Below are 12,258 nucleotides of genomic sequence, written 5' to 3' on the forward strand. Positions count from 1 at the left end.
GAGCTGCTATAATTTTTAATTTTTAATTTTAATTTCTATTTCCAATATTCTTAATCTTTATTTTAGATTTTATGATAATTTGTGTTTATTTTTGCTAGGTTAGGAACATAGGTTTTAAGTATTATTTAAGTTTTTGTATAACCAACAGGTAGACAAATAATCATGAATATGAATATGAAAAAATATGAATATATCTATGTATTATAATTCTTATTTTCTTAAAAATAATTAAAATAAAAATAATTAAATAATTAATTTAAAAATAATGTTCTGTACCATATTATTTGTTTATTAAACGTCGATGATATTAACACATAAAAAAAGAAATGTGTACTCAGATACCTGTATTTACAAATTATAATACTCAATGGTTAACTAATACTATGTTGGGTAAAACCAGGTTTACTGTGTCAGCTAAAGCATGTATCGGGGAGTACCTATACATGGTATATGGGTCCAATAAACTCCGTGGTAAAACAAAAACTCAGTGGTATCCAAACGGATGATTGCCATAGCAGATCTTAACTACCTACGGTTATTACGACAGATAAGAAGAATCGAAGCTTTGGGATAAAATCATTGTAATCATAGTTTTTGCACTCCTCGGATTGCATATTCTTCTATTTTTAATTAAAACGAGACATCAATGTTATCCCGTGTGAAACCGGGTAAATCAGCTAGTAAATAAATAAAAGAATAAATAAAAATAAATAAAAAATAAATGTAAATTTAAACGGACATTTTGTTAAGTCGTACAAGCTGATGATTATTTCGAAGTGTTGAAAATAGCATTATTTTGCTGCTAAATTTAAATTTGTATTGTTCATGATTATCGTTCCATTACGGATTATAAAACTTACATGATTTTGATTCAACACTCAAATGAATACATTATGAGTTTTGAAATTTATCCTTCCTGTGACATATTTCTTAGATAGAGAGTGGTCATTGTGCCTCGTAAGAGCATGGTGTTTCATTTTTTTCACAAAAGAACGACAATGCGCAGAAATAAAAAGAAACGAAATCAATAATCAGTGACAAAAACAGACAGGACAATCTTTATTCTTGAGTTGGCGATAACATCAAATAGTAATTGATTTGTGGATCAACACCGGCATTTTTCCGAAAAACAAACTAGAATGATTCACGCTTCTGTATCAAGCACAATATTCCTTGGGTTTCGTAAATTATTTATGCTTCAGCTTCGACAGCTTCTGCTGCTTCTTCCTTCACTTTGCTGTCACCTTTCTTGGACCAGTCCGGTTTCTTCTATACATTCAGAATCATGTCGCGATGATGCATCACATGTGCAGGTTGTCACGAATTTCCAGATTGAAATTAAACACGAACAGTTTGGATGATGACGAAATAATGAAGAGAAGTTGAAAAGGAAAATTGAAAGATAAAAAAAATTAGTCATGATAGCATATAAAACATGGTGAAGAACATCGTTAAGAGATTCCTCTTCTGTTATTACTTTAGGCGTTACTCTTTGTGTGGTCATGTCAGCATTATACAGACTTACTGGACTTTTTGAACCACGTAACCGGATAGTCTGTCGTTGCTACGGGGGGACGATCGTGATGGGAATTGTCTTTGTAGGTACTGGGATACCCATTAGATAATCGGGCCACCCCGATTGGAAATCAAAATTACTTATAGAAAACTTATTTATTCTTTTAGTATTTAAGAAATGAAGAAAAGTCTGATTAAGCATATCTCATTAATAGTGTTTACTATGTTAATTATTTTGATATAGTTTGTATTCTGTGATACAAGGTATAAATACTTTCACTATTCCTCACGAATGGGATTGGAATCAAGCAACAGAAAAAAATGCAAAAAAGAAGTTATTTTAATCAATGAAAGATTCCCTTTTCAATATATCAATGAAAAGAATGAACTTTTTAAAACGTTTAAATGATGGAACTCACACCAAATTGTATCTATCGGCAACTTTTAAAATATATCGGTTGATTTTAATTGATATTGCGATTGATCCAATTATTGTTGGAAAAAATTGAATAAAAATAATAACTGTTACATTTTTATATTTTAATGTTTCGCAAATTTGAATGATTTGCTCTCGTACGTGTTTACTTAACGTGCCTCTTGATATCAATGAGATTATTTATTTCCATTTGTGACATGTACACAAAAAACAACTGTTATAAAACATAATATTTTACGACCAACGGCACGAGTAGCAAAATAAAAAAAACTTAATAATGATATGCAATAAATTTTGATGCTCGAACATGTAAATGTTTCAACTGATTCTAAATAATTGATGTTACAGTTCGGGAAGTGATTTTGAACGAGTTATAAAAATACCAAAACATTTCAAATTCACTTTTATGATTTTTATTTGTTGAATGATATTATTGATTAAGCTTTTGACGAGTAAAATTGCATGATATCGTCTATCTCGGGGGGAAAATCAGGTGTCAACAATACAGGAAATATTTCATGTTTCAAATTCAATTATGATAATCAGTGAGCAGTTATACTTCATCTAAAGTATGTTTTGTCATATTTTTCCAGTAATTTTTAAAATCTATACCAAAACCTAATTTATGAACGATCTAAAAGAAGAATGATCGAATCGAATGATTAACAAAATATAAAAATATTCATAATAAAATGAAAATAAGCATTTTTAATTGTTAGCCATTTATTTCCCACATTATGCAAAAATTCGGTTGCTCAAAATTTGATATCGAAGAAAACCTGATGTGATTAAAATCATGTGACGGCTATTAAAGTTAAATATTGTTGTTTGCATATCATATTTTGTTTGTTTTGATTGAGTGTCAAATGGATTTCTTTATATGGTTTGCTTCATTCTACGTAGATGCTGGGTCATGGTGTCTGCTACATCTACTTCTTCTGCCAGTCGGCTTTCTCCGATTTCTTCGCCTGTTAAAGGTAGTAGGAATCGGTTCATAAATGTAAATTTTTCATTGTTTTGAAGGTTTTGAGCAAAAAACAAAACATTATGAGATGGACCAAAATCCGAATCAAAAACATATGCGACATTAAAAAATACTCCCATTGGACCTCAAAATGTCAAAATATAGGTCCACATTTGGCGCAAACTAAAAAAAATCAACTTATTATGTGGAAACCATGTATGATTGAAATATACCCTAAAAATATACTATATTTTTTTACGGAAAGCATTGATCTTGCATCAAAAATATGTGTTTAAGATTTAAAATAGCGATTACGGTTGTCATTGTGAAGGATGACAAAAAACATTGATCCTTGAGATTTAGTGATGAACTGAAAAAAAATTTAACTAACAAATAAAACACAAAATTGGCTAAATATTTTCACAATGTGGTTTGTTGCGCATTTACATTAAACGTAACCAGCTCATTTAGGTAAGATCAGCAAATAACTGTTATTCTATTATTCTGTTCTGTTATTGTTGAAAGATTTTCATTGTTGTAGTAAGCAATGAAAAAAATAACATAATGATTTTCAATATTTTCTATTCTAATATGTGCTCGATGCAAAAAAAAAACAAATTATTTAATAATGATTAAGTCCTGTTTGTCTATGGACATTTAAAATAAAACCGTTCGATTTTATAGCCAATAGAAATGAAATAAAAGCCACGATGTTGCGAACAAATCTTAACAATATGTGAAGTTTAATATATATATATATATATATATATATATATATATATATATATATATATATATATATATATATATATATATATATATATATATATATATATATATATATATATATATATATATAAACTTCACGTTATTATACGTTATGAGGTGTTAATTGATCAATACTGTTCAATGTATATTTTTTTCTATTAGATATTTTTTTATGATTTTGATTCTGATTAGAATATTTTTCATTTTATAAAATCTTTAGTATCGAGTGAATGCTACTTTATAAGTTAACATTGTGTGGATAAATTGAAAATGCGGCCGTAATAATGGAATAAATTGTGTGAATTAATTTATGTAAAATACTATTAATTTTCTACCTTAGCAAAAAAATGATTGAAAATACAATATATCTTAAAAAGATTCAATATATTCTGAAGAATAAAATGGGTGTTGTCGCAACAATCAAAAACAAATATAAAAAAGTTTAAAAAGAGGTCCTTCAATCTAGCTTCAGGCAGAATAATAAAGCTTACCTCTTTGTCCTCTTCCTCAAGAGTAAATTCCTTCTTCTTGACAACCTTAAGTTGATTACGGAAGTTGAACTCAGCAGCCTTCTTTTGAAGTTTGGCAAATTTGTTCTCATACTTGGAAACCTTCTTGAGAGTTGGCTTAACACTGTTGGAACAAAACGAAATGTAATTGAAATGAAAATGGTATTGAAAATTGCAATTGAAAATTAATAATTCGTATACTCACAACTTGCCACGTAGATCGTTAACCTGGGCATTTAGATCGGAGATCTAAGTTTTGTGTACATAGTGTAACAATAGAGTATATTTAAAATGAGAAAAAGTATAAGAACAAAATTAGTTTGAAAAATTAAACAACTCATTTAGTTATGAAGAAACATTTAAGCGGAAAGGTAAGCATAGAGTGTCTAAATAGATTATAAAAAAACTGTAAATTATATATACTTGCAAAACATGCATGATGCTTTTATTTTCAAATTAGAATTAAAGAAAAGCAGTGAGGATGATAACATCAGAAAAGCATAATTACATTATTTTTCTAATCGTTAAAATTTGAAGCATTGAGCATCACACCAAGACACCAGTTACTGTAAAGTTATAGGGTCATGTTATTCAAGTTATTGAAACTCTTGTGTTGGGTTTATTTTAAATGTATAATGTAATAAAGATATGAAAAATTGATTGATTGTGTTAATGATTAAACAATTATTTTTAAAGTATAAATTCCAATTTTTGGGATTCAAAAAGAATTATTTTAGTTTTTAAATAAGTTAGTTGATAATCTTTGAGATAATGGAAAATTATTTTATTGTTCATAACAATGCAAATTCATTTTAAACTGAATGTAGCCATAAATGACAGCGGTTTTTTATAACACTTTTGATTTTTCACAAATTTAAAAGCGCTTTATTGTATAAAGTTGGGTGGAACTAAAATCAACCATGATTGTAAATTGCGCTTGATGACCAACTCAAAATCAATGGAGCCAATGCCAAGAAAAAAATATAAAAATACAATAACTTTTAATTGCATGTGTTTATGGAGTTGCAAATATGTTCATTATTATTAAATTTTATTATTCATGAAAAGAGAGTTAAGTATATTTTTCATGTTTTGATTTACAAATATGAGTTGAAGATAAAAACTTGCTATTGATTTTTAAATCATTAACTGCAATTTTAAATGATATATTTCATATTTGTTAATTAATACTTTTTTCAATTTCGTAACATATTTTCCCATTGAAGAGATAAACGAAAACTGTATAGCCTATCAGTATAGGGTTCATAACATAAGTTAAATGCATTAAACACTGTGTATAACTTTTAATACTTAATCGACTGTAAAATCTTTAATAACATATTTTTAACAATTAACAAAGCAAAATTCATTACTGAATACAACAAATACACCATACTAAGCTAACAGTATTAGATTATACATTCGATTCAAAGTTTCAACATGTGTTTCAAAGGTCGCATATGGTTTGAGACATATTAATAAAATAGTTTGTAATTTCTTGCTTAACATATGCTGTTCGGTATGAGATTCTACAAAAAAATCTGATAATTTCATATACATTTACATACATTTGATATTATACTAATTTGTACATAACACAACATCGATTATCCAAAATGCTCAAGCTCAAAGGTCTTCAAGATGATAGGTTCTCTAGTACTTTTTTACGGAACACTACGTATTTGATGTAACAAGAATTGAATACGAAATATTTGTCTAGAATGAGAATGGCGGTTTTGGTACTTTAACAATACATTGAGCTTGCTATGCAAATTAATGTAAACTTGTAATCGTGAATATCCGAAAAAGATTTTTACCTAGTATCATTTTACATTATAAGCTTTGACAGACTGTTCTTCCTGATAAATAATATTATTTATTAACTAATTAGATTTTTAAACTGAGGGAACGCCAGCATGTACTAAAACTATGTTAAAATATATGTTTAACTATTTAACTATTTATTAACTATACAACAATCTGAAAAAAAATGCAAGTTTTTTTGCAATATCCGAAAGCTATGAAAGTTATAAATGACTTGCTCAGAAGCAAAGTGGCTATGCAAGTATTTGGTAGTTTCATATAGGATCTTCATCGAGCAATATCTCCTTCTTTCAGGAAAAACTAAGTTAAAAGGTTATTCGTATTCTAAAACAATATAGAAACTTATAAACCGTATGAATCACTTTTAGACCGTTTGTTCAGCCACAGTATGCTATTCGAAACTAAAATGGCTTTCGGTTGCCGTGCCCACCATAGCGAAATAACTTATAGTGGAAAAGAAAGGCTATAGATTGCCTTCAAAATGAATGTGTGGCCAGCCACTGGTAAAATAAATAAATGATAACGTCAGTACTGAGACTGCGTAAGCTTATACCTCCTCAGAACACAATTGAAATATATTTACTCTTTGTCGATTGCTTTCATTGCACATTGTACATTCTACGAATTGGCTGTAATAATCCATTTAGTGGCCAGGATTCATACTTATTTTAGCGATGCAGTAACTGATAACTTACTTGTTATAAAAGCCAGTTAATAAATTCATGATCTTATTGGGCTGGTATTCAGCCTCTGATATCTCATTCGCCTTATCACTTATTCATCAAACAGATCATATCAAATAGGTTTACAAATTTAATTCTTAGGAACCCAACACACTTTTCTACCTACATATTAACCCAAATGTTTTGGATTGTCGATGATACAGACTACCTTCGTTTATTTTTCTTCTTTTATGTCTTGCATAAGACATAAAATCTCATATTTATATTCTTGTTCTGATCGTCATGGTAAGCTAATTTGGCAGTATGCACATTTTTTGCAACAATCAAACGATAAAATTACGGTAAAACACAGTTGAACCTGGTTTGAGCTCAAACTCGCATAATGGATGTACAATTGATTTACTGAATTATGCATTAATTAGTTAAAGGTAACAGGAAACTAAATAAAAAAATCATAGTGAACAGGTCGCATATGTTTCGCGTTGAGTTCTCAGTCCGACGGAGACTTAAATGAAATTTTAACGCTAGTTAAACTTTTAGAATAAAGTTACTTTTAAGCCAAGATGTCTACATTGAAGCCGAGTTGCTTGAATACTGTAAGTATAGCTCTAAAGGTCGATGAATTAACTGATATTTAGTTACTGCTATCAATGCTAGTTATGCCATCTATTTTACTGGGTTTACTCTAGTCTTTGTTGATATAAGAATATATTTTATAAAAAAGTAGTGAATTATGTAAAAAAGTGGTGAATTAAAAAAAGAGTTTTGATTTCTTTATTTTACTTGCTCCACCACTTTTGAAGTAAATTTAGTAAAACTAAAAGTTGTCCTGTTCTCAGATATTTCAAAATGTTTTGGGTACGATTTTGGAATACTCGTTTCATGACGTAAGATAAATGGTAAACATAGATCAGTTTGCCATGTCGAATCATACGATCATGTTAAACAATCACAGTTTTGGTAAAATGTTCTTTCATGTTGATCAATTAATCATGCCTTGGAATTGTTTTAACATAATATAATTTAAAAAAAACTGGTTTTTAGTACATGCTTACCGTGTATCCCTACCAAATATTTACTAAAAAAACTTTCCTGATTGAACAAAAACTTTAACATTCAGACTGAACAGCACAATATATTTGAGTTTTATCAACACATTAATCTCAAACTATTATCATGAACAACTATCAACACATTCCTAAAATACTCCCAACGATTCGAATTTTTTGCGTATTTCTGTACATAATTTATCTTACTTCTGGGCTTTTTGGTTTGATTTTCTGTTTGAATATCAAGACAATAATCAAATTAACAATAATTCAAAATGATAGCGTTGCTTGTGTCATTATTAGTCTTGCAACTAGTTGATAGTATTTAGTGAATTTTGGAAACTTGAAAAAATAATTTTAATAATAATACAAAATAAATAGTGGAAATAATAATTGATAAACTGCGGTTCACATAGCGTAGTAGCCATGACTATTGCAATTGATAATGTAAAATTGCTTGTATATCTACTAACAATAATTAAGTAAAATAATTGTGTTTAATGCAAAACGATATAAAAAAAACATGAAATTAATTAGCTCTCTCCATATCGTTACTTTCCGGAGTTTTTTGTACACAATGAAATGAACTAAAGAATTCAGAATGACATTGTTGCTCATAGAAACACGAAACGAGTTCGTAAAATGTGATGGAATGATTGAGCATGCGTTTTTAAGATTACACTGTTTTTCAAATGTCTTCATCATACTTCAAGATCATACTTTGATTACATTGGCCTTCAAAAGTGTAATTATAAAATAGCTATACAAATGAAAGGATACTATTTAATTCCTATGGCTAGTAAAGATTTTAACTTCCACTTTTACTCAAACTGATACAACGCCCTAACGCCCTCAAGAAGGGGGTGTATTTTGGTGGAATATTTATATTAGTATTAGCAAAACTTTAGTGTGCAGCAACATTTTGAGTTAAATAGAAATAAAAATAAAAGAAAAGGTAAATTGTTGGAAATGAATGTATGAAACGCAAAAATATATTGCAACTTTAAAAGGTTAGCGCCCAGAGGCACAATAAAGTGATCACGATTGCTTGAAAATAAATGAACCCTTGCAAGATGTGCTAAAATAGACATAACTCTTATTATATTTATGTAGATCTTTTCAGAATAAACATAATTTGTAAGCTTAGAACGAAACGATTAATTTTTTGGGGTTTGTAATGTATTTTTATACTGATAAATTTTGTCAAACTTTTTTTTAAATTATAATTCACATATTACTTTTAAATAGTATAACAAGTTTTTACTCGTAACATAAAATACTATTCTAGAAACGTACTATGGCACGCTAAACCTAACGGTATTTCAAACATGAAACAGTGAAATAAATTTTAAAACATCTGTGAAAAAGTGAAATTAAGGAATTTTTTACTTATAAAGTTTTCTTTACATTAAGATTAAAGATAAATATATTATATCTTAAAGAGCATTTGGTAACTATTTCAATTTTTATTAAAAAAAAACACGGTTTTAAAATATTGGCGTATATACACCGACAAATAAAAAAAATTGAATTTTTTGTCTGCATTGCATCTAAAATCGAAAGGTATTCAACCTTTCAAGGTGTAAAAAAATTTATTATATATTATATTATATTTGATTGCAATTGAATTATTAATCTATTGGAAGATAAATAAAAGACTGTGTTTGCTTCAAACACATAAATTATTCGTTGTTGTAAATTTTTGGTGTACATGGTTCAACCTTGCACAGTCTTTTTATTGGGGATCTGACACAAAGTGTCACTTAAATTGAATCATGTGTGCTTTTGACTGCCAATTAAAAATATATAAAAAAATTATCGATTTCATACAAAGGATTGTGAATATTTCGCTGTCACATCAAACTTTTTAATAAAAATGGGTTTTATAATGCATTTTCTTGAGTTTATTACTAAACAAACAAATGATAAAACAAACTTGCATCCATGTCTACTAACTCATAACACTAATGTGCCAACTTCTTTTATTAACTTTAATTAGCAATTAAATTTAATTTAATGAACTCTTTTGTTTTATGTTTTGTAGGTTTATCAGCCTCTGCTTTTGCTATGCTTTATTCATTATTAATATTTTCTTAAGTCTCCTAAATAATTGTTTTATGAGTGAAATCTAAACAAACAGCATTTGAGTAAATTCTCTAACAGAATTTTACAAATTTAAAGCATTAAAAGTTCATGTAACGAGAAAAATAAACTTATTCCATCATCACACATATAACCAATTTTTGTTATTTGCTTTTGAATAAAGCACAAAATTGAAGAAATCTTTTAATAAATTAAGAAATATAACAAGTGGAAGTAAATCTTGCAAATCATATTAATTTATACAAACTGAATAGATGACACAGTAAATGACAAATAAATCAAAAACAAACTTGGAACAACAATTTAATAAAACAATTCGTTTATATACACTCAAGAACTCCCAGAAAAAAAGTGCTTTTAAATGATGAAGCTGTCATAAAATAAAACATATGTTAAAACGAATAAAATACTACCATGCTCTGCACGAGTTATAACAAACTGTGTAACAGTAATTAAGTTTTTTTTATATCTGTACAATAAAATGAATATGTTTATCCTTTTCAGAAGAACTAAATAAACTCCCGAAGATAAAAAGCGCTGCTGAGTCTAGTTTGTTATAATTGTTTTTTTTAAGTAAATTGTTAAAATGAAAGGATTTTTCAAATAACTTTTTACCTTTTCAATCTAATACGAACGTGTCCTTTATTCGTTTACGTATAATATTGAAAATAATGTTTATAATTGTAAAAACGTTGTTTTAAAACAATAACAAACTAATGTAGCATAGGCACTAAGGTAAAGACTATTCATAAAAGAAATCATTATCAATCAATTTAAAAAATCAGAGAGTACGTTATTTCAAAAGTGTATCCATATACACAAGACATATGGCCGGACAATACATCGGGAGAGTAATACGTAATATCAACAATTGCATAATCAAGCAGAGTTTTGATAACGGATAATATATTAGCGCAACACTCAAAAAGACAGAACTTGGTCGATGTAATAAAAACTTTGCTTAAAATTTGTTTTACATTATTACCAAAGTTTTTAATACATTTTTCATTGATTTTGATAAACTATGGGTCACAATCCTGTACATTTATCGTAAAAATTCATGAATAGAAGTCTTAGTGAAAAAAAGCGAAAGAAGCAACGAAAGATATGAGATGAAGAAATGAGAATTTCAACATTAAAAAAAAAAAAAAAAAAACACTGTTGATGTTTTTAAACAAAACCAGACGAAAAACTGTTCAAATAAGTGCACAATCACTTTGATTACTTAAAATGTGAGTGAAAAATTATAAATACTAGGAAATTTAAATTACGTGTTGAAATGCAACTACAATTAAGAATTCAAACTCAATTCTCACGTTAATTTTGTATTGTATTATTAATGAATTGTAAAAAAAAGTCCTGCAATAGTGTGAGTTTTTCTAATTGGATATGTATTAAACATTGATAATCAGGAGTGGTTTGGCATGTATTCATGGAATGGTAAAATGACTTATATTTATGGAGTTTACGTGAATTGCTGGATTGATTTTAATCGGTTTAAAATAGTTTTCGAATTCAATCAGTACCTCCCAATCTCTTTTCCGGACTTCATATTCCAAATCCCATTTTTGGCCTTCACACGTATACATACGGTTGTAATATTCTTTTACAATGTCTTTCAATTGGTCTGCAAATGGGAAAAGCGAGTATCGATACTTAGATGAGGAAAGTTTTTACACAAGTTAATCTTCTAATAGTTATGATTATTATACACAAAAACTAAAATACATAATATTGTATCAATTTACGATATATATCAAATAATAAGAAACTTTTGAATAAAACAATGCAATAATCATTTCTGCAAACATTGATTAATATGATATATAACGATACACAAATAACACATTAATATAAAAATGGAACAAATACAATTTATTATTGATAGAAATTACACCAAAGTGCGTTTGATGCAAAATATGTATCTATATTCATATTTATTTAAGATAATTATAATAAGACTTGAACCATTTAATTGTCAATGAGGTTGAAGCTAATGTTGCAATGTGTTATTAATATAAAACTTGAAATGTCAATGGAATGCTTATTTAACATTTTTGTTTGAACTGTAGTTTTACTGAAACTATGTTTAATATAGTTGTGTAAACATAGAACATAACGCATATCATATTTGAATGTAGAAAGTCCCATTTTGTCCCGATATCTTAAATCTTTCATTTTTAGTTTTTTCCTGTTTACTAACTAAAACCATTCGCTTCATTGGAAAATTCATCATTACGTAATAAATGAAGTTAAACAAAGTATGATGTCATTATACTTTGTCATGTCAAGATTACACGACATTCAAAGAACGCGTAATAAATTTTGTACATTAAAATAAATATGTATCAAGAATTTCATAGAAGTATTAAACAGTTTAATTTTTATTCGGATGATATATATTAAC

The 12,258-nt window shown here is 27.8% G+C and overlaps 1 protein-coding gene across 10 annotated transcripts in view; it reads right to left on the reverse strand.

Moving 5' to 3' along the window:
• Positions 1–1,028: 1,028 nt before the first annotated feature.
• LOC1276006 (troponin I) overlaps positions 1,029–12,258 on the reverse strand; it is a 24,382-nt gene continuing 13,152 nt past the window's right edge. For 3 of the 10 annotated variants that reach the window (XM_001688575.3, XM_315309.6, XM_003437142.2), the window contains exons 5-7: positions 4,398–4,441; positions 4,175–4,316; positions 1,029–1,269 (exon numbers count right to left, since the gene is read on the reverse strand). In XM_001688575.3, the coding sequence (XP_001688627.1) occupies positions 1,192–1,269; positions 4,175–4,316; positions 4,398–4,441 (264 nt within the window). In that variant the 3' untranslated portion in view covers positions 1,029–1,191. Of the gene's footprint in view, positions 2,920–4,174; positions 4,317–4,397; positions 4,442–11,377; positions 11,479–12,258 lie in introns of all 10 variants that reach the window. The other 7 variants (XM_003437146.2, XM_003437145.2, XM_061643437.1 and 4 more) reach the window with 4 other exon arrangements.

This window comes from Anopheles gambiae, chromosome X, assembly GCF_943734735.2.
Source record: "Anopheles gambiae chromosome X, idAnoGambNW_F1_1, whole genome shotgun sequence".
In the NCBI taxonomy this organism is placed as follows: Eukaryota; Metazoa; Arthropoda; class Insecta; order Diptera; family Culicidae; genus Anopheles; species Anopheles gambiae.